This window comes from Halictus rubicundus, chromosome 16 (genome assembly GCF_050948215.1).
Source record: "Halictus rubicundus isolate RS-2024b chromosome 16, iyHalRubi1_principal, whole genome shotgun sequence".
NCBI classification, from domain to species: Eukaryota; Metazoa; Arthropoda; class Insecta; order Hymenoptera; family Halictidae; genus Halictus; species Halictus rubicundus.
The window spans coordinates 9786204-9806378 of NC_135164.1; the positions used below are offsets into that span (position 1 = coordinate 9786204).

Below are 20175 nucleotides of genomic sequence, written 5' to 3' on the forward strand. Positions count from 1 at the left end.
GTCGGGAAGTATGGAAATATGGGGATCCTGTGACGCGCGTAGCATACGTGGCGCAACGTAACTGTGCGAAGAGCATTCTCGCGTTCAGCACGGTGCCACGAAATTCGAGCGTGTTGCACCGAGGGTATGCGGCACTGCGGCTGTTCTCCACGTTCGCTATCTACCCTTGTAATTTAACCGCGGCCGGGACGGGACCTCGCCAAATTTCTGCCTCGCATCGTCGGGGCCGGCGTATTTCCTGGACCCCCGCGCAACGCTTACGATTTATCGATTTCCTCGCGCCGAATCTCCGCGATATCGATTCCGATTCGATCCGAAATGAAATCAAGATCAATTTGGGTTTTGTTTTAACTTTTTGTTTTTGATTTCAGCGCGGTAATTCCGCTTTCCGTCCGCTGGGAAAATATTTTCTTGTCACAGAACCGTGAACGAACACGTTGCACCGTTTTCGACTTGCTCTGAACCTGCCGGCGCGTTGCGTGCCGTGCCGTGCCGTGGCGTGGCTCGAATCGGCTCGACTCGACGCGGCTCGGCGTTTTGTCTCGTTTCCAGTGCAATTTGCCCAGCGTGGAATTCGAGGAGAGGTGTTTGGACTCGATAGAAAGCCCGTAGACCGCGTGCAGCGTGCACGGTGCATCCCGTACCGCAGTCGGGCTGCCGAACGGTGGCGAACGGTGGCGAACATTGCGGCACGTGCATCAAAGTGTACCGCAGCTGGTGAATTTGAGATGCACAGCGCTACCGCGCGATACCTTTCCGCGATGAACTGGTAACGCGTTGCGGAGGAGCTTTCTTTGCGCGATTCTCACGGCCAGGAAGACGGATAGAAGACATAGGACCGAGGAGAATCGAGGAGAAGCGAGAAGAATCGAAAAGAAGAATCGGAAACGAAAAGGACGATCGAAGGGGTTGGTGCGCGACGCGTGGGAGGGGGGGGAGGGGCAGTAGATCGGCTAGAAAGGGAGGAGAAAAATGAGGGCCTCGTTGCTGTTGCTGGGGGGCATCGTGGTACTCTCGGTCGCGGTTGCGAGAGCTCTTTCGTGTGTGTGCTCGCCCCTCGAGTGCGACGTTCTTACGGACGAGGATTGCCCCGGAGGTCTCACCTCGGACCCCTGCGGGTGAGTTGCGCTAGTTTCTATTTTCATGACTCCATTTTCATGGAAAATCGCTCTCCGTCCTCTGCCCGATGTCGAACGCGTTATTTATATTAATATACTGCAACTGCAACTGTTCCGTAAACAGCGAGCCTTTCCAGGACTCGTCAATGTATTTTTTTTTTTTACTTGCAACGGTTGTTTTAACCGTTGCGCGGGGGTTGACGCGGGGGTTGAAATGCGTTCGACACCCAGGATTCTTCGGTTCGCGTACGAACCGATTTTTGAAACGTTATGCTTTGACAAACACATGCTTTGACCAAACTGTCCTTTATGCGTTAACCCTTTGCCAACAGTACCGATCAAAGCCGATTACATACTCCGTTTTGCTGATTCGCCGCGGGGATAGTCATTTAAAATTTTGTTCGCTTTTCGATGGAAAAAACACTGTCGGAGACGCGGCCGCGGTTATCATTCGTACAGCGTTCGCGTCGGGGTAGAGAGGCGTGGGAGGCAGATACATAGCAGGTAGATACTGTACATATACGTCGATAGGTAGTACGTGGATACAAACATATCACGGCTTTTGAAACGCATAAAAAATGGTAGCGAAGCCTGCAATCCGTTGATTTTGACGTCGATCATGTATCGCGTGTCGCGCGTACAGTGTAATAGTGTACACCTAAGTATTGGTTACGAGTCATGAGTGTATTTATAGCGAGTATTATTCCCACGCTGGAAATTTGTTGGCGATCGAATACGGCTGAAAATTTTCCGTAAAAAGGCACGCATATTCCATCGAGATAGAGGCATCATCGACAACGTTTCGAGAGTCACGATTTCTGCGCGACAGATATTTTTTGTTCCCCCGTTGGAACAAGGCCGATCTTTTTCTGCGCGCGCGATAATCCTTCCGCGAGCAATTAAAATCTCCGCGCGTACAATAAGGACGCCCGTTCTTTAGCCCAGAGGAGACGGGCAAGAAAAAAACTCTGTTCTTTGTTGCGTACCGGTCTTTGTCTAAAGGCCGCGGGGGCGAATTTTATTCCGGCGCTCGTACGGAAAATAGGCCATGATAAAGCAAAGCTGGCACGCGCGTGCTTTCGATCCTGGGTTCGGTCAATCACCGAAAGGTTCTGTCTTCTTTCCGGTTTCTCGGAACTCGTCTGTCCAGCATTCGACATTTAGCGTTTGACATGTTTAAACCGTTTTAACACCGATTCGTAGAACGTACGGAACGGATTCGGATTCGTCTTGCGTCCGCAAACATTTTTCGTCTCGAATCTCGCCGGATTCGTTCGTATTCGACGAGATTTCGCGAAAGGGAAGCACAAATCGAAAACCGATGCGGTTGAAACTCTCGGAATCTCCGTGCTCTCCCTTTTCCGTACCAATTTTCGATTCGATACGGACGGCCGTATGCGAACCGGTGTTCATCGCTTCGCAAAATCGAAGAATTCTTGGGGACTCGGAATGACATGGCCCTTCGAAGGGAGCTAAGTCGCTTCGAAGGCTGTTCGATTCGTGAAGATTCAGACCGCTGGACGAGTTATCTCAGGGAAGGGGATGCGATGGGTTTCGCGTAGAATAAACATTTTACGACACCGAAATCGTCCCCTTCGACCACTCGACTCTTTTCGGAAACGGAAAACATCGTCCACCTTCCATCCCATCGGATTGCTGCTGCTGCCAAATTCTTGTGGTAACGCACAAGAGTTGTAGAACCTGCGAACAAGATTTTCAATCTGTCGCGCAAATAATGGCTAACAAATGTTAGAGCCTATCGAAAAAATGACTGGTACCGGAGGAAAACGGTGAGAAACTATCAACAGCGTTGTCGTCGCGTTTCGTGAATTTTAGCCGACATTTGTGCCACGAATAATTCCGTGTCGGACTCGGCCGGCCCTCGTCGCATTAGTATGAATGCGCTGAAACCTTTGAGCGGCGTGGACCGCCCATTTTTCCACAGAACGAGCAACCGGTTCGCGTCCGCGAATTCGAACGTGGAAACGGCATCATGGCAGTGCAACGATTTCGAAAAGTTGAGAACTGCCTGGTACAATTTGATTCCTCTGGCCCTCTGTGCACGCGTGGCCATTTCAGCAACGCGCTTTACACACTCTCTACGCGCAAACGGAAGGAGAGCCGCGAAAGAAACCCTCCAGGCTCGCATTAAAAATATCCTTAACGCTGAAACATTAAGCTTCTGCGCTGGTTCGTAACACGGTGAAACAAATATAACACGGTACCGAGTCCGCTAGAATTCAATGGAACCGTTAACGAAGAATAGATGTGTAGACGACTCGCGTCCTTCTTCCTCGCTTGGGTCTGTAAAAACGCGAGTTTGCATAAACATCCGTGCGTGCGCGCGGGGTTGCTCGTTCACGTAATAACGTTGCTTTGAAGTCGGCTGATTGCAACTCGGAACGAATACGGTAAATGGTTGATTAAAAGGGGCACTATGGGCCGAGTTACGCGAATTACACGCGTCTCATCGGTTGGAGAACTGTTTCGCGGGGTCGGTGGGATGTGGGTGGCGCAGGAGAAGCAGAAACAAAAGGTGGTGGAGGTCGAGGAGGAGGAGAAGGTGGAAGAAGAGTCGGAGGGAAGGCAATATAAAAGGATTGATTGTCCTAGGACCGTACCGTGAGGCGAAGTAATAAAATTGCTCGTTGCAGTCGGATATTTTCTGTGCGGCGGAGTATCTGGGTATGGCGTGACGCTGCGTTTCTTCTGCCCGTATTTTCTTTTTTCATCTGTTATTTCCTGCTCCTCCGTTCCCACTGTCCGCCCGCGCGCCGCCAACGGCACAGGGACCCGTTTACCTTCGAACCATCCGCGTCGTTTTGGATATCATACTGTGTGGCTGTATTAGATACGTTCTCAGCTTGGTTCGACTTGACAAAACGGACTTGTCCACCCGAGAAAATCCGATGCTAGACGCTATTTCGCATTGGTTTCAGATGCTGCAAAGTCTGCGCCCGCGTCGAGGGAGAACCGTGCGGTGGCCTCTTCGGTTTTTCCGGAAGCTGCGCCGACGGCCTCCAATGCGTCATCAAAAATCTCCTGCCCAACACGAGGGAAGTCGACGAGGGTGTCTGCACGAGTAAGTACGATCCGTTTTCGTCCTCTCTCTCTCTTCGATCGCATCGCGTCACGGTCCCCATTATTTGTCTTCGTCACGCTGTTCCCGAACGTTTCCCGAGTAGCTGTAGTCCGAAGAGTAAAGAGCTCGAACGCAAATGTATTGACGTCAGAGTTTTCATTTAATTGACAAACGGGAACGGGAACGAGAGCAAAGAGCAACGCGAACGCACGGCCGAACGTCATTCTATTCTTACCTTCGGCGCACGTTTCGCTACGTTATACGGTGCGCGATGGTGCCAAACATAATGCCACGGATTCACGGCGGAGAGCAAGGTTGCTATCGACATACAGAGGGTGCATCGCGAATAATTGCCAGGGGACGTTGATTGCCGTTAAACGAGCGCGAGAGAAGAGCGCGCGCGCTTACAAACGACGTTAACGGGGACAGTCTTTCGCGAGTGCGATAATCGATACGCGAAGGTAATAATAGTAATTCGAGAGAACGGGTAATAATACGATACCGAGACAAATTTATGGAATGATTGTTTCGCGTTTCCCTCGGTTTATTTCTCGCTGGCTTGCGCGCGGGCCACCGCGTTCCACGTTCGAACACTTCGAACGATTGGGATTCATAACGGCGAATAATAGCGTGTCGCGATGCTCCCGTTCGAAACAAATTTTCCCTACCAGGCTGCGTTTCTTTCGCGCGTCAATTTCTTTCCACAAGAAGCTCCTGCTTTTCTCGTTTTCGTCGAGTCATCAGGGGGGGTAACACGAGTCATCACGGTGACTGATGGATCTATTAAGATCCGACTCGACCGGCGAGGCATGTAAAAGCTCTTTGCTCGATCGAGATTGTCCTCGGAACATGTTTTTCTTTCATTTTCCTAGTTCGTCGAATGATCGATTCGGCGCACAGGTTCCGTGCTTCGTTCGGCTTTTACCTCCTTACCGTCCAAACTTCTTAACGTCGAGTCGGAGCTGCGTCGCGTCGTTTCGTAACAAAAGGATAAAGAAGGAAGGAAGGAAGAAAGGAAGGAAGCGAGGTAGAGGGCAGAACGGGCTCTGTCCGCGAATTTAATTGAACAATTTTTCCGCGGCAAGTTCGCGTCGCGTTATTAGAGATAATGCTCTCGGTTCTTTCGCGTTCGAGGCAAGAGAAACGCGTCCGGTGCGAGGGGATGCTCCACAAAGGAGCCGTGCATTTTTCATGGGAAGAGGAAAACGCGGTTCTAGAAGGGTTCCAATCACAAGCGAAGCAGACTATAACTTTCCGCGGCATTCGGCGAGCGCGTCAAAATCTCGGTGTGAAAATAATTTGGGAGACGAGTTCCTAAAGATACTCGGAATGTTCATCGGATTTTTCAAAATACTTTGAAACGTGCAATTTGTATACTTCGTGGAGCATTTCGGGCACGCGTGCACGGTGCAAAGCAGCGATCTGTTTAGAATTCCAGATTTTATTAACGCTTTCACGCGAGCGAATGCAGCGTCGCCAGTCTTGCGTCTCGGGCGTCGCGTCCCGCGTCCCGCGTCCCGCGTCGCGCGTCGGACGCCGCCGCGGATGGCAGCCGGCCAATTTCGCGCAACAGTGCGCTCAAACATTTTTTAAGCCCCTCGGATGTGATCGGTAATCCTGTAAACTGACGCTTGTCGCGCGACACGAAATCCGAATTCGTCGATATCTGGACGGGTCGGCGCGACAGGGGTCAAATGGAACGGAGGGGGACCAACGGGGCAAAGGGGGAAGAACGTTAACGGTCCGCGATAGAATATTTCTTTCGGTGACTTTCCGTTTTCCGCGCGCACAGTTTCCACGCAGGTTTTTCCACCAGCGAGCAGCATATTCCTGCTACCCGCGCGAAGAGTCACGATCGAACCGAGGATTTTTATGCATCTCCCTCGTAAAAGTTCTCGCGAAACGCAAAGTTCGATGGGATTTCACGCAGTTTTCGACTATTTGTTGCATACTCAAACTATTACCGAACGAAATCAAATTTTATTCGACGCCGTTTCCTTCTTGGCAGTTGCCCGTAAAAATTCAAACTCGAACGGGTATGTTCGCGCTCTTCGCTGCGCAGCGTGACGCACGAAGAATCGAATCACCGATCACAGTTACTTTTCGATCGGTCGAACCGTTGGAAAGCGGACGATTCTTCGTTCTGAGAATGTTAGTTTGACCGGCATGGTGTCTCGGGCGGCAAGTTGAAGGGTTAAGTCGTCGACGGGTCGGTCCGTGGTCCGAATTCAACGAAGATTGTTCGCGTAAGTGAAATAGTTGTGCCGCCTTGCCGGCGAATGTGGCAACCGTCGACTCGTTGAACCAATTTTTAATCTCGGGCTTGGATAGTTGGAAACTCGTTGGTAGAGTTCTCTTCTCCGCTAGGTGCCGGGGGGAAAATAAAAGAGTAGCTCGACTCGAGATCCGATCTCCGTGCTAGATGGTGAAAGAAAAAGAATCCGGATCTCCGCTCGAGATCCTCCTTGATTCGCGGGATTCGTGATACGAGAGCTCGTAAACGTTTCGATGCTATAATAATTACTCGTACAATCTTCTCGTTATTGTCCGAACGCGGCAGCTAACCGAAACTCTTCCCACCGCACCGTGTGCCCTGATTGCTGCAATCCGCGTCGACCGAACAACCTCATTATTATTCTCCTTTGTCGTTGCGTGTCGCGAGAACAAAATCATTTCTCGAGCGGATTGTTTTTCAAAAAGTGCACGAGCGCGCGATCGGGACCCTCCGAGTGAAACGCGACGGAGTAACAAACCTGATCGAAGCTACAAGGTCTCGAACAAGTGTTGTTGTATTATTGTCGCGACAATGGAATCCATAACAAAAGAATTGAATTTCCATCGAGCTCTCGAGCGTTTGTCGATCGGTTCGCCAGACTTTGAGCGATATTTGCATAAGAATCTGCAGTCCGGTGTTGAAACGAGTCACCGTGACTAATCGTGTACTCGATCGTAACGATTGTCCCGAGCATCGGGTGCGAGAGACTGAACGAACACTGGATTTTCGCGGAGACGCGAAAAGAATCCGAAATCAATTTCCATGTATGTTTCAGGCAACGGCTTTTCTCTCCGGATCTTTCGTTGCTCGGGGAGCGTTTAAGAAAAGAGCTGAATACGCTGCGGCCCGGGATATGCATACGCCCGTTGAATTTAAGCCGATGCATATGCACCGGTACTTGACGTAGAAGCCCGGGTACTCGGTATTCATGGAATATCGTTGCTCGAACGCGAGAGGGCAAGGGTAGCTGGGGGATAGGGCGGCCGGCAAATTAGTTTAGCTCCTTATATTTACATTACCGCGCCTCCATTCGAAAAAATGGAAAAGCGGTGTTCCCATCGATGAACGACAAGCCGCATTGCGCCGCCACGTTCAGGTATCTTTCCAGCGATCAGTGTGGAAAGTCGCGCGTAAACTGTGTAGGTGCAGGGACACGGGCCATTGCACTTATAAATTGGCTAATATCGAATGGTCACTGCGCGCAGCGCGGCATACGCACTCCAAACGGCAACCTGTGCGGTGGTCATTGCCGTTGCCCGTGCCGAATATAATCGATGTTTATTACTTCGATTTGTACAACGCGCGACTCGATTAATCTGTGATTTATTCGAGCGGTCCGTAACAACCGGGTTCCGTCTCTTCGTTTGACGCGTGCAGTTTTGTGCCCGCGTTTCACCGGCTATCTTCTCTCTACATCCAGTCGATCATCGTACGTAATATTTTATATTCGGCGAGGCGATTTATTCCACGACATTATCTTGCCCGCGGTCTTCTTTTGCACGAATTCGTTCGGCGGATTTAATCGTTTTCACCGAAGGTTTCAATTCGTATCACGGTCGAGCCCTTCCGCCGAACAGAATCTAGCGTCGATTAATTTTTCAACCGTAACATAATCGGCGTATCTAACCAGGCGAACGGATCGCTACAAACGTCTGCCTCGAAATAATCCGTCCGTTCGTCGTCCTCCTCTCTTTCTCCCCCGTCTCCCTTGTCCCGATAAAGTGAAATAGGATGGCAATTTCCTTCGAGTAATATAATACGACTGGCCAATGGACCCGACGTCGACTTATTCGGTAAGAAGCGATAAAAATGGATTAAAACGGCGTTCCATACGGCGTCGAAAAATAAATAAATCGACGATACTCGTAGCACTATATACCGAGCGGCGGGTGTTACGTATCAGCTCGACATCGTTTCCGGCAGTCGAAGGAAATCAATCTCCTCTGCGTTGCCTCCGCTCGGAACCGGAACAGAACGGAATAACTTATAGCCGGCGCGGCGAGAGAAAGTTCGCAAACCGCCTGATCTTTGCGAATTTACATTTTCGGCGCATCAGCCAAAAACCGATAATGTCGGTGGTTAACGGATTTGGATACGGTTCCCGTTTCTCGGCAACCTCCGGCCGACGGAGCCGCCAAAAGGCAATAACGTCGTTACGAGCGACGAGTAAATGGCCCGTGAATGTTGAGATATCGGTCGTCAGCTATGCGGTCATCTCTAAGTTTTCTTGCCTCTCGTTTTCCTTTCTTTTCCTCTCTTCGCTTTTCTTCCGTTTTCGTCCCCGGCCGCGCCACCGTCGCAGAGAAACACGGTCCCGATAGAGGCTAGTCGAGTCCCATTCCAAGATAGCAATCGCCACTCGAGTTTACGGCCGCTGCTGTTTGTCCGCGGCCACCCCCGCCGGAAATTTTCTTAGCTCTCTTATCGGCGAGGCGAGTGTCGTACTGGAAAAAGCGTTATCTCGGATGAGAAACACCCACGCTCTTTTGTGCTCGTGCATCATCCGGACGTCCCCAGTTTCCCCGTGGAACCTCGAGATCTCTGAACGATGCCACGCTTATCCGCGAACGGATAATTCCGCGAGGCGTCTACAGTTTATACTCTATATCGGTCAGGAAGGTGTATCCCGTAAAAACGCGAAGCGTTGAAATTGTTGGGTTTCCGAGAGTTGAACGCGAGCAGTGTACGCGCCTCCGCAGGATGGTTGGTTCGCGTAGATAGCGTCGTTACGGTCAATATTTCATTGCAAAGCCTCTCGCGGAGCGTGCATAATTTCATTTTTAATCCGCGGAAGTAGGGAACGAAGAAATCGAGGCAGTTGAACGCCTTGTTCCCCGTTCCTTGTTCCACGCTTTCAGAGATTTACGAGTGTCGTCGAGTCGCGAGGCAAAGGGTACCTACAATAACCGTGCAGCGTGCGCGCATTCGTTCAAACCAGTTGCTTCCACCTCGAACTTGAACGGATCGAATCACCACATTTCCCCCACGGTCGCACAGTTTTCTTATTTGCGTATCGACGATCGCGTTTCCGGGGTAGGCTCGTTTGTAGATTGTTTCGGTTGACACGAATTTATATGGAAATATTAACAGAGACGCGTAGCGAATCGATTTTCCGAGAACCAGAATAGCGAAAGTTTGGTCCGAGGAATTTTCAAGTTCGAGCTTCGTTTCGCGTTTCGATATTCGCTCGTTGTCTCGTATAATGCTCGCGGGCACTAATAAACCCACACCCGTACACGTACACACCACATCCTTCACCTTTTAGTCCGTGGATTTTATGAAATTCCTGAATTTACCTGGTACTCGCAGACCTGTGAACGCATGCATACAGCGTACATTATATCCTGTATACAGCTGTACGTATACATATATGTATGTACATATAAACTCCAGAGATTTCACGTTCGCGATTAGTTTTGAAACTCGCGGCGGATAGCGATAATTACCGCGGGGCTGGAAAATTGGAGCAACTTAATCTCGACCGATAGAGGTTATTGCTGCGGAACCGTAGCGCTATGCCAAGGATTTCGATTCTTCGATTTGCACGAAGAATCCTTGGATTCTTGGAAGCTGTGAAACAACCACGGATCTCTGTAGTTCTGCCGTTTTCCTGCATCCGTTAATCGCGCGACGAATGGACGTGCGGGATGATAACATTCCGCATCCGTACTCGCATGTGGTCTGTAGGTATACTCCCAATGTTCCGAGTGCCGTTTAACAACACGGAGTGACGGAATCGCCGCGCATCGGATACCGGGCGGTTCTCGAACGATGCTCGATCGTTTGGCATCGCGTGAAAGAATTTTCACAGAGGGAAAACCGGTTGCGCATTCGATGCGCGGTTCGCTCTGGATCGGTGACGCTTGTTGTATAGAGCGCGAGTCGGGATTTCCAGTGTTTTCAGTGTTTGCAGTGTTTACACGAACCACCAAACTGGAACATCTAGTCCGTTAACGTCGCGTCGTCTCGAACGGCACGCGAACACGGAACGCGATAACGGTTGAACGGTCGCTGAAAGAACTGTTTCCCATTATATTTCCGCTATCGCGTTTCCACTCGAATCCAACGTTTGTTCTTGGCCCTAATTCGTCGGTTCCCCCGCGATCGTTGCCCCTTATCTCGAATCGATCCGTCGCCGAAACTGTTTCGATCGACTGGAAAACGTTTGACGGTCGGCTTTTCTTTTGGTTATCGGCTTGCCTCGATCGTGCGCGAGAAAATTTCCGCGCGCTCGAGTCGCAGTCGAGGAGGATGCATACGAGTGCACACTTCCGTCTGGTATATTTTATGCAGGTACGCGGCGTCGACGGTTTGCTTTTCAGGAGAAAACTCTTTACGCGGGGACACGGCTCGCGCTGAAACGGCGAAAGTGCCGGCGGAGTCGTTTTTCGAGGATGAATTCGCTTAGCTGCCGCCGCGGCTCGTCGTTGTCCTCGTGCTTTCCATTTGAGCCGCGCTCGTATTTCGTATTTCGTAGATCGCTATGCACCGGCGCGCAACGATACAGATGCATTTACAGCGCCGCCTGTTCTTCGAATATTCATAAACAAGCTGCCGGGCGAATTTTCGTTTAAAAAAGATGCGACGGCTCGATCGATGGGTTACGCGTTATCGGCCGGATATTTGATTTTCGGGGAGGCCGCAATAAAATTGGAAGGGGATAGCGTAATGGTAGGTTTGCGGTCGGAAGTAGGATTCGAACGGACATGGAAGCGGCCGACCGCGCCGCGCTGCGCCGCGCTGCGCATCGAGTAAACCAAGAATAGTGCAGAGAACGCGGTGGTTGGTGGTAGCCCGTGGTCTATGGTATAAACTATACACAGCAGTTTGCGCTTACAGTTTATACGTATGGATTTGAACAAGGAACAATGCGTCGCTCGGCGCCGCTTCGTTGTATCGATCAGATTAAAGGCCAAGGTTCGTAGGAGTTTACGGAGGGTCGGTATTCGATTGGAACAAGGATCATGGCTCGTTACCGAGTCAATTACCGAGAAAGGGTTGCGGTCGAGCGATCGGTATCGAGATTAACAAAGGAACGTGACCGGATTCCGATTCCGACAGGGAAAAAGCGGCGAGTAACTCTTTCCTGAATGTTGGCCGGATAGCTGGCCGACTTCCGTTCCGTGTGCACCGTGCACGGTGGTGTGGACGCGGATCGGGAGAAGCCCAGTTTCTCAACGTCGAGCAACAAATCTTGAGAATAGCCCCGTGCACCGCGCTCTCGATGGCATTCCTATGCAACGGTTCGTCTGCGAACGTCTACAGCTATTCGTACGGCCATTCGTATGGCCTGGCTACTGGCTACCGGTTACCGGTTACCGGCGAATTCTATGGGAGCGAGTACACACGGCCACGAAAGTCCATAGATCACCCGGCCGCAATGCATACAAAACCCCGATATCTACTCTGTTGCTGCCTCCCTGGATCGAACCTGTTTCCCCCGTGACGGGGGTCGAAGAAACTCTGCCAAGAAATACGCAGTTCGTCAGCTCCGTTACCGTTATCGTAATCGTTATCGTTGTCGCTATCGCTGTCGTTGTCGTTACCGTTGCCATGTTCATTGTCCTCCTCCCCTGGATCCGCACCGACTGGTCGAAAGTCGGAGAAACGCGATGCCAGTGATTCGAGCCGAAATTAGGGAGACCGTGGTTGCGCGAAGGAAGATGTAAAGGGAGAGGACGCAACGCGTCATTCGAGCAAAGTATTATTTAGAATAGGTATAGAGTATACATTATGGAGAGGCACTTTCATTACGCATTACAGATTACGGCCACGCCTATGTCTGTCGGCAGCGAACGCGTTACGGTTCGACCCCGTTGCTTGATCCGTGGCAGGAATTTATTCGATATTTCCATCGGATATGTTTTCACGGTGAAATCGTTTTCTACTTTGTTCCGTGTCTCGAGTATTTAACCCGGGATCAACAAAATTCCCGATTCCCCGTCCCGGATTCAGTTTTTCGCGAATCAAAATCAAACTCGAGGAACGGTCGATGAAATATAGCCGGTTTTTAACTTTTCCAGTTGAACGTTAATCCCGCGCTCCCGTACGTGAACAGCGGGTACGAATTGCAACTTTCACGTCACGCTCGAACTTACGGTACGAATTACGAACGATTCGGAACTCCTCGAATTTGCCATGGTATTCAATTCAAGCAGATTTTTCACGGTGCCTCGGGAATTATGCTCCGCGGAGGGTTAAGCCGAGGTATTGGCCGTGTATTCTGCGGGATATACGGTATCGGTAATGTCGATGCGCGATGGGGTTTCCCGATACCACGCTCGTAACGGACGTGGCAATACGATTTTTTTGATATTGTCACGATCAGAATACTCATGGAACATGGAACGCCGAAAAGATTTGTTGGAAAAGCACTCGAGGGATGTATGTAGAGGAGTTGAGCGATTAATTCGAGAACGCGGGTTTTATAATCCAAAGACGAGGCAGTCACCGTTAAAATGCGGCAAGCAGTGCTCGAGATTCAATTTGAGGGGTTAATTGGAATTCACCGCGGGCGCGCGCGCAAAGGGAATAACTCTGAAAGTTCCGGAGAAATTAGGCGCGCGTCGCGACGCGACGTTTCAGCCAAGAGGGAGTCTCCTGCAACTTTTTCGCTTGGTCCGAGGAGCTGCGCAAAAGAAAAACCGACGCGCAGACAATACCGTCCGAAAGGCAGAACCCACGCAACGAATCGGTTTCTCATCGAGGGATGCCACGAACCGCTATCTCTTCGATTCGCCATTAGTCTCTCCGTTTTCGTCTGTACATTATCGATACTACGGAAACAACGTTTCTCGAACGAAATCTGGAAAAATAGAAATTTCGAAATGAAACGTACGCTTACGGGCATCCCGCTCCTGAAACATTCATGATCTCCGCCATTGTTCCCGCACGCATCGAACAGAATCAATCGGTTGGCTTTACTCTGGGAAAAATCGATTCGCTCTCCTCCTCGTTTAACCTTTTATGGGACGAACGGCGATTCGATCAAGTTTTCAACATTTTTTTGCAGGTTTTTTCCCTCTATCCCCCCATCCCTTTCCTACCGAAAATCGAACCAGTAAATCAAATCGCAGAGAAAAGAAAAAGAGCCGATCGCTTCAAAATTAATGGAATTCTCGGTAAATGAAATGGAAATATAATGGTCGAGGATAAAACATTACTGCGTGCACGTATATGTAGAAACACAGGAGGCGATTCAAGATTATCGGCCGATCTACGGAACATTTTACGCGTGGCTGGTCGTTGTTATTCACGGATTACAGCGAAACAATTCCGTGCGCGTTCGAAATTTCGTCGGAATTTGACGAAATTTCACAAAAGTCTTTCCGCGGCGCGCGAGCCGCGACGGTATTAAATAACGAAAACAAACAATAATGCTCGCAGCTCATAATCGCGTCGGATCATCGATCATTGTCCGCTCGACGGCTAATGAGAAAGCATAGCTCTAGTTTCCGGTTCGTTTAATTGTTACGGACGGGCACGTCGCGACGTCGCGCGTCGGCTCTGGGAAACAAATAGCTGTCAAGCCGGGCGGTGCATTTTGATGCGGTCCGGTGTGCGTGTGTGCGTGTGCACGAGCACGGGTATATATTTTTTTTGTGTTACGGAACGCGTAGCGTGTAAGTATAACACCCGATGGACATACCGTTCCCGTTTATCTATTTCCCGTTCCGCGTTTCCCGCTTTTCGTCAGCGAATCATTCCGCGGCACGATTTCCCGCGATACGTGCGTCGACTGATCAAGTCGGATGTCGTTTCGCGCTTGTAATTTACTTAGTACCTGGTCCGAGCGCCATCCGTTATTTTTCATAACGTTATTTACATGCCGACCGGGAATCTGCATTTTCGCGTGGAACGCGACGCGACTCTGTTTCTCTGTCCCCTTCTCTCCGGGAATCAGATTGCCCGGAACAATCGCAGTTTGATTTTTCGAGCAGCTTTCCGCTTTTAAACGGGTGACAATCCCATGACCGAGAACGAAAGCCGATTTTGTTACCGGGTTACATTCGCTCGCCGCGCCGCGCCGCGCCGCGCCGGCGCGATCAAGCCGCTTTGTGCAATTGCCGCTTTAGATACCGCGAGCGCAGCGTACAGGTCCTGCGACGAAAGATCCGTCTCTTCTACGAGAGACGTATCTACAGGGCCGGTGTACAAATTTTCGGGATCGCAAAACGGATCCGATGCCCGCGAAGCGAATCGCGCAATAAATGATAACAGCCGCGAGAAAATAGGTCGGGAGAGTTTGAACAAATTCCTCGAGTTTCGGAAAGCATTTGCAGGGTTCGCGAAATAAAAGTACGCGCTTTTGAAAAAGTTTTGAAAAGCCTAGTTCCGCGATAAAGTGGCAGAGCTTACAAAGTTGTTCTATTCGAAGAAAATGGGATTAAAGTTTAAAGAAGCTCGTCGGGACAGCTTAGCGGTGCATGCCGAGGACCTGGGTGTCGCGCGACGAGGGATGAAGAGAGACGAGGAGGTATTAAGAGGGATGAAGAGGGACAACGAGAGGTCGAACACGGAGCAGAGGGTGGGCAGAAAACGCTTTTATGCGGTGTCGCTGACGCCGGGGATGAATAAAAATAAAGACGCGTACGCATCGGCCACTGTAAAATCATCAGCTCGCGAATACATCAACGAGCATTGTTCCGTAACGTGCCGCGACGGTGACCATAAATGCGAGAAAGGGGGCGTTTTAAGCGCGTTAAAGCGGTCTCTTTCGGAATCAGCGTACCGCGGCTCGCTCCTTTGTAATTCGAATCGCGAGAGAGCTTTTCGAATTTCTCGTTACAGAGTCGGGAACCGTGTCGGGGACGCGATCCACGCGGAAACTGAACGATGCATCGTATACGGTGTACAATATGCAATATGCAATATACAATATACAATACGCTCTGTTGCTGTTACGTTTAGCCGTTAACGAACTTTTCGTTTATAAATTCTCCGGCAAATGCGTCGTAGCCTGCTTTTCCAACGAACGGAGGCTACTCGCATAGCGTAAAAATGGCTAGATTCTAATTAGACGCGGTAGTCGGCAACCGATCTCGATGCCGATCGTCGATCGAACCGGTGTGCCACGTCAACGTTCCTCCAAAACAGATAGATTTCGTCGAACGTGTGACCCCGTTACGATTCGCGAGCGATAATCGGACGGGTCTCTGGTAATTTCGGGTCTGCTGGCCTGTTTGCGCAAGTTCGCGCAGGATCCGGGATTTTCTTGATCGAAAGGCGATCCAGATCGTTCGCTCTCTTGGTGTGTACTCGGCGAACCGCGGCCAATTAGCCGGAAGCGCGTTCGGACCATTAACTCGAAATGAATTCGCGTTTAGGGGTTTGCATCGGCGCGGATGGTCGATCGGTAAACCAATCGGCAAATTCGATTTCTGGGGCGATCGACCGTGGATTATTAAACTTATCGATCGGCGCACCGGCGACTCGGTCTAGCCTAATTCGTCTGGGTTAGGTTTGATGCCGGGGGAGGAACCGAGGAAGGTTATTCGACCATCTCTGCTTCCGAGTTGCTTGCGGCAAACGTTGCGTCCTCCTCCGCAACAAATAACTCCCGCCCACCTATTTTTTCCCCCTTCTTTTCTCGTCTCATTATGAATATTTAGATGGAGACGCTTTTTCGACACGTTTTCATACGCGACCGTCGCAATTGTTTTCGTCTCTATTCGCTCCGGATTCTCGAAATTCAGAGTTCACGGGGTTCCCTTGTATTGTTCGCAATAAGATCGCTATCTGGTTTTGCGCGTCGCTTGTAATTGAATTCGAATTAGTCGTTAGAGGGTAGATATCGGAGCGGTGTGCGGCGCCCTATGCGCTCGGCGCTCAGCGCTCTGCGCCGAGCGTTAGGAAACCGCGTTATATTCTCTGGGGCACGATAGAAGCCTTAGTTCGATCCGACGTATATTGTACCCGGCCTGTTTACCGATGTTAGGCAACCGCGCGTAATTGCACAGACTTTCGTAGCATGCGACGCAACGCGTCGCGCCAACCGCATCAGGTATTCCGGCTCTCCGGCGAATATTTTTACGTTACGGTAGACGAATAATTCATTCGCGTGGACAAATAGAATTCAGGATATTTCTCGGTCTCTCCCGGTCGAAATGTTTGAGTACAATTACAACGAGTCTCCATTTTTAACGCTGCGAATACCAAGCAGCGAGAACGGTTTGTTCTGTAGAAATTACACGAGAATCCTGACGGACGAACAAATGAATCGATTTAACAATTTCTAAATAGAACTGTCTTTGCGTTCTCAACGATTACGGAAACTCGAAGAAAATCGGAACGGTGGAACGGTTCGAGATTGACCGAGACGAGACAATAGACAGACGTTGTGTTGGTTCGGTTCGGTCCGGTCGATGCCTTCGGGGAAGGGAACTTTCGTTTCGTTCCGGAAGAGCGCGTTATTATCTCGTTGGATATTTACTATTTTGCAGAGATTCCGGGAAGATGGAGGAGGCACTGTCCGCACGGTCCGATAATGTCGGAGGCCGGATGCAACTTGGTTTCCGAGGGAATCACCGGGGAAAACGGAAACACGGTGGCGACCGGGAAATGCGTCTGCGGACCGCCGGTGCTCTGGTGTCCAGGTGAACCACGGCCTTACGTTTACCAAACGCGGTACGAGTGCAAGCTCAATTTGATCGCGAAAATCGGATACGGTGAGTACCCGGCGATTGCCGCATTCCCGTCTATGCTTACAATTAGAATACCTAGACTCTGTCCCAGTTTTCCTCAAGTTTCCCATTCCAAACTCCGATTTATTTCGATATTTATTGTTAGTGCGATCATTTGCTGGGCGATCCATCGAAACAGGAAATTCGCTATTGAAATAGATTTCGATGTCGGTTCGATGAACCTCGCATGTCGATTGTTCAGCATTTCATGGGGTCGTTTTTAGCACCGATGTTGATTGTCTCGCGAAGCGAATCGACGAACGGATCTATTACCCTTTTTCGAACAAAAGCGGTTCTCTGGACTGCGAAAGCTTCAATTTCATTCCCGTTTTCATCGATTGGTCGTCAAAACGCGAATTTGCATAAAGATCCGCGGTCTTGGTCCAGTTAGCGTGCATATAAACTCGTTATAGGAAATATCTACCTAGAATAGTCGGGTAACTGCTACGGGCAATTCTACGTACATATATCCTTTCGGAATAACCTCTTACGCAATGACAAGTATCGAGCGCTTCTTGCCCTTTTATCATTACGATTCTAATTACCGTTATCGGGTGGAGATGCGCCTAACGAATAAACTCGATCGCGAAAGTATCTTTCCGTATTATCCGATTATAGTTGTGCGCCGTGCCGTTTGTAAGCTGCGATAGCCCTGTGTTACAGTCCGTTCTCTAGGGTGCTCCGGGAACGTTAACTTATGGTTACCACCGATGGTTACTATGGGCAGCAGTTACCTTTAGTCTCGTGGGAAACCGGGCTACGATTCGGTTTAGGTGTCCGCGTTAGTACCTCCGATTCGACGATCGGCTCGCATAGTGCACCATGGTTGATCCAGCCGGTTGATCGTTGTCCCTCCTAAAACGCGAAAACAATTATTCTCTATAGAATTTCCGTGTCCCGTTTTCCGTTTCTCGTTTCCCGCTTCCCGGTTCGCTCGGCCGTAAGATGACCGGCGGTGCTCGATTAAAATAACAGTTGCGTATCGAAAATTCGATTGCGCGCCGAGAAACTGGCTTCCCCCTTTCCGTCCGCGACCCCTGTTTCGTCGAGGACCGAGTGCAACGAGGTAACGCAAAAACGAGGCGGAAAGATTGAATTTCAAAAACGAACTGGTCGCGTTTATGCGCGTGCTCCCGGTATACGGTTGACATTCTTTTTAATAACGCACCATCCATATGCATTATCGATCGCGGCGAGACGCGGCAAAGCGTGGCGAGGGGGCGAGGTGCAGCGGTCCGTTGTCATTTTCCCGGTTATTATAACTTCATGGAACATTGGAAACCGTTGCAGTTTATCGCCGAATCAAACGTTTCCGTTGGATTTACTTAATTGGCCGGCGAGGAACGACGGTTATTATCGAAATCGGGACGAGGAATTCCGACCGTTTCGACGGGGAAACGTTATACCAGAACCGAAACGATCGAATCTCGTGCGATACGTTAATGAAAAGAAAATACAAGTAACTGCTGAAGAAAGAATGAGAGAAAATGGTAGGGTTCTTTTCCTCCCGCGGAACAACATTATTAACGCGAAAAATGGTTGTAAGGCGTGCGCAAAAACTGCGAGAGTATCGACAAGGTTTGAATGCATGCGGCTGTGGCTGTGGAAGCGCATGAGCGATCGTTCTCGTTTTCAGGGGGGAGTATCGATTATCGAATAAATTGGGAATAATCGTAGCTCGGTTCTGCGAAATGAATAGTTGAGCTGCTCTTTTCGTCGAACTGAACTTTCGCTGATCCGCCGTAGCAATACTGGCCGTTGCGCTGCAGCGAACCTGTAACGAAGTTGTTAGCGAGCGAGTAACAAAATTAGTTACCTCCGCCGGCGCGGAAAGTCCAATTCGATCCTTCGGAAGAAGTTTAATCGCGTACGTTCTCGAAAGGTGCAGGCGAGAGGGATTGTTCCTTTGCGGACTTAAACGCGCGGCTAAAATCACCGAGTCTGTCGGCAATCTCTACCGAGGCATGTCGGGTCGAGAACTTTCACCTCGAAACCTTTATTTTCGACGACGATTAACGTTGCACGCATGCTTCCTCGTACATATTCCCCCCCGTAGAAATTACAACTATGAAATATCAGCGCGAACTTCGCATAATGTCGGAAATTCGTTGAAGTAAAATTATTCGTTTCGGTGGGATACAACTCCATTCGTCGGATATTTCTTGGTACGCTGACTCCGTGGCGCATCGCGCGATATAATGGAACCGCGGATAGACGGATGATGCATCGAGTTGGTAAACGCGTTCGCACGAACTACCGTAACGCGAAAAATGTAATAAGATGCGCGGAAGCTAGCTGATTCAAAGCCGACACCGGAAGGAGTTCGGTTTCCATTCTTACGAATAGCAAATATTTTTTGCTCGCCAACCAAAACCGTTGATATAATAGGTTCGCGAAGTTACCGAGCTAATTGGTCCAGGCCTCGACGACAGCTATTACCGGAATTTACCGAACGTTCGGCCCGGCGTCCTCTCGTTGTTACGAGAGCTAGATACATATTAATGCCTTTTGTAACGTACACGGCGATCGTGCGTTTCGGCCACGAGTTCGACGGTTAGATCGACTTTGTAACAACTTTAGTTCCAGTTTATATTAGTCTATTGCTTCGGTTTCATTTCCTGCGCTAGTTCGCCCGTCGAGTTGCCACGTTTCCACGCGGAAACTAACTTGGAAACTAATCGATGCATAGATTGCCTAAACGTCTGTTTAACGAGGCTCGTGTGTCGGCCTCGCGTATCGTCTTCGTTGTACCGATCGAATCGGGTACACACCGCCGGGTAACTCGAACAACCCGCGAACCGTTTCGAACCGTTTCGGACTGACCTAGCCGAGCGATACCACCTTTCTGCCTTGCTATACTCTGTTCTCTGAACTGTCAGCGCGTTTAGAATTGAATTGTGCGTCTCGTGAGCGCACGCCGGAGAATTTTGCTCGCTCGTTGAAACGACGAACGATCTCGAGGATTATCGGTTTTTCATGTACAACGAAATATTTTTAAAAAAGCCTGCATTTCGAAGG

At 50.0% G+C, this 20175-nt stretch overlaps 1 protein-coding gene across 5 annotated transcripts in view; it reads left to right on the forward strand.

Annotated features, from left to right (window-relative positions):
• The window catches only part of Cmpy (crimpy), a 103445-nt gene that overhangs the window by 695 nt on the left and 82575 nt on the right, over positions 1-20175 (forward strand). For 3 of the 5 annotated variants that reach the window (XM_076802055.1, XM_076802053.1, XM_076802057.1), the window contains exons 2-4: positions 553-1118; positions 4058-4200; positions 16918-17142. In XM_076802055.1, the coding sequence (XP_076658170.1) occupies positions 973-1118; positions 4058-4200; positions 16918-17142 (514 nt within the window). In that variant the 5' untranslated portion in view covers positions 553-972. Of the gene's footprint in view, positions 1-371; positions 1119-4057; positions 4201-16917; positions 17143-20175 lie in introns of all 5 variants that reach the window. The other 2 variants (XM_076802054.1, XM_076802056.1) reach the window with 2 other exon arrangements.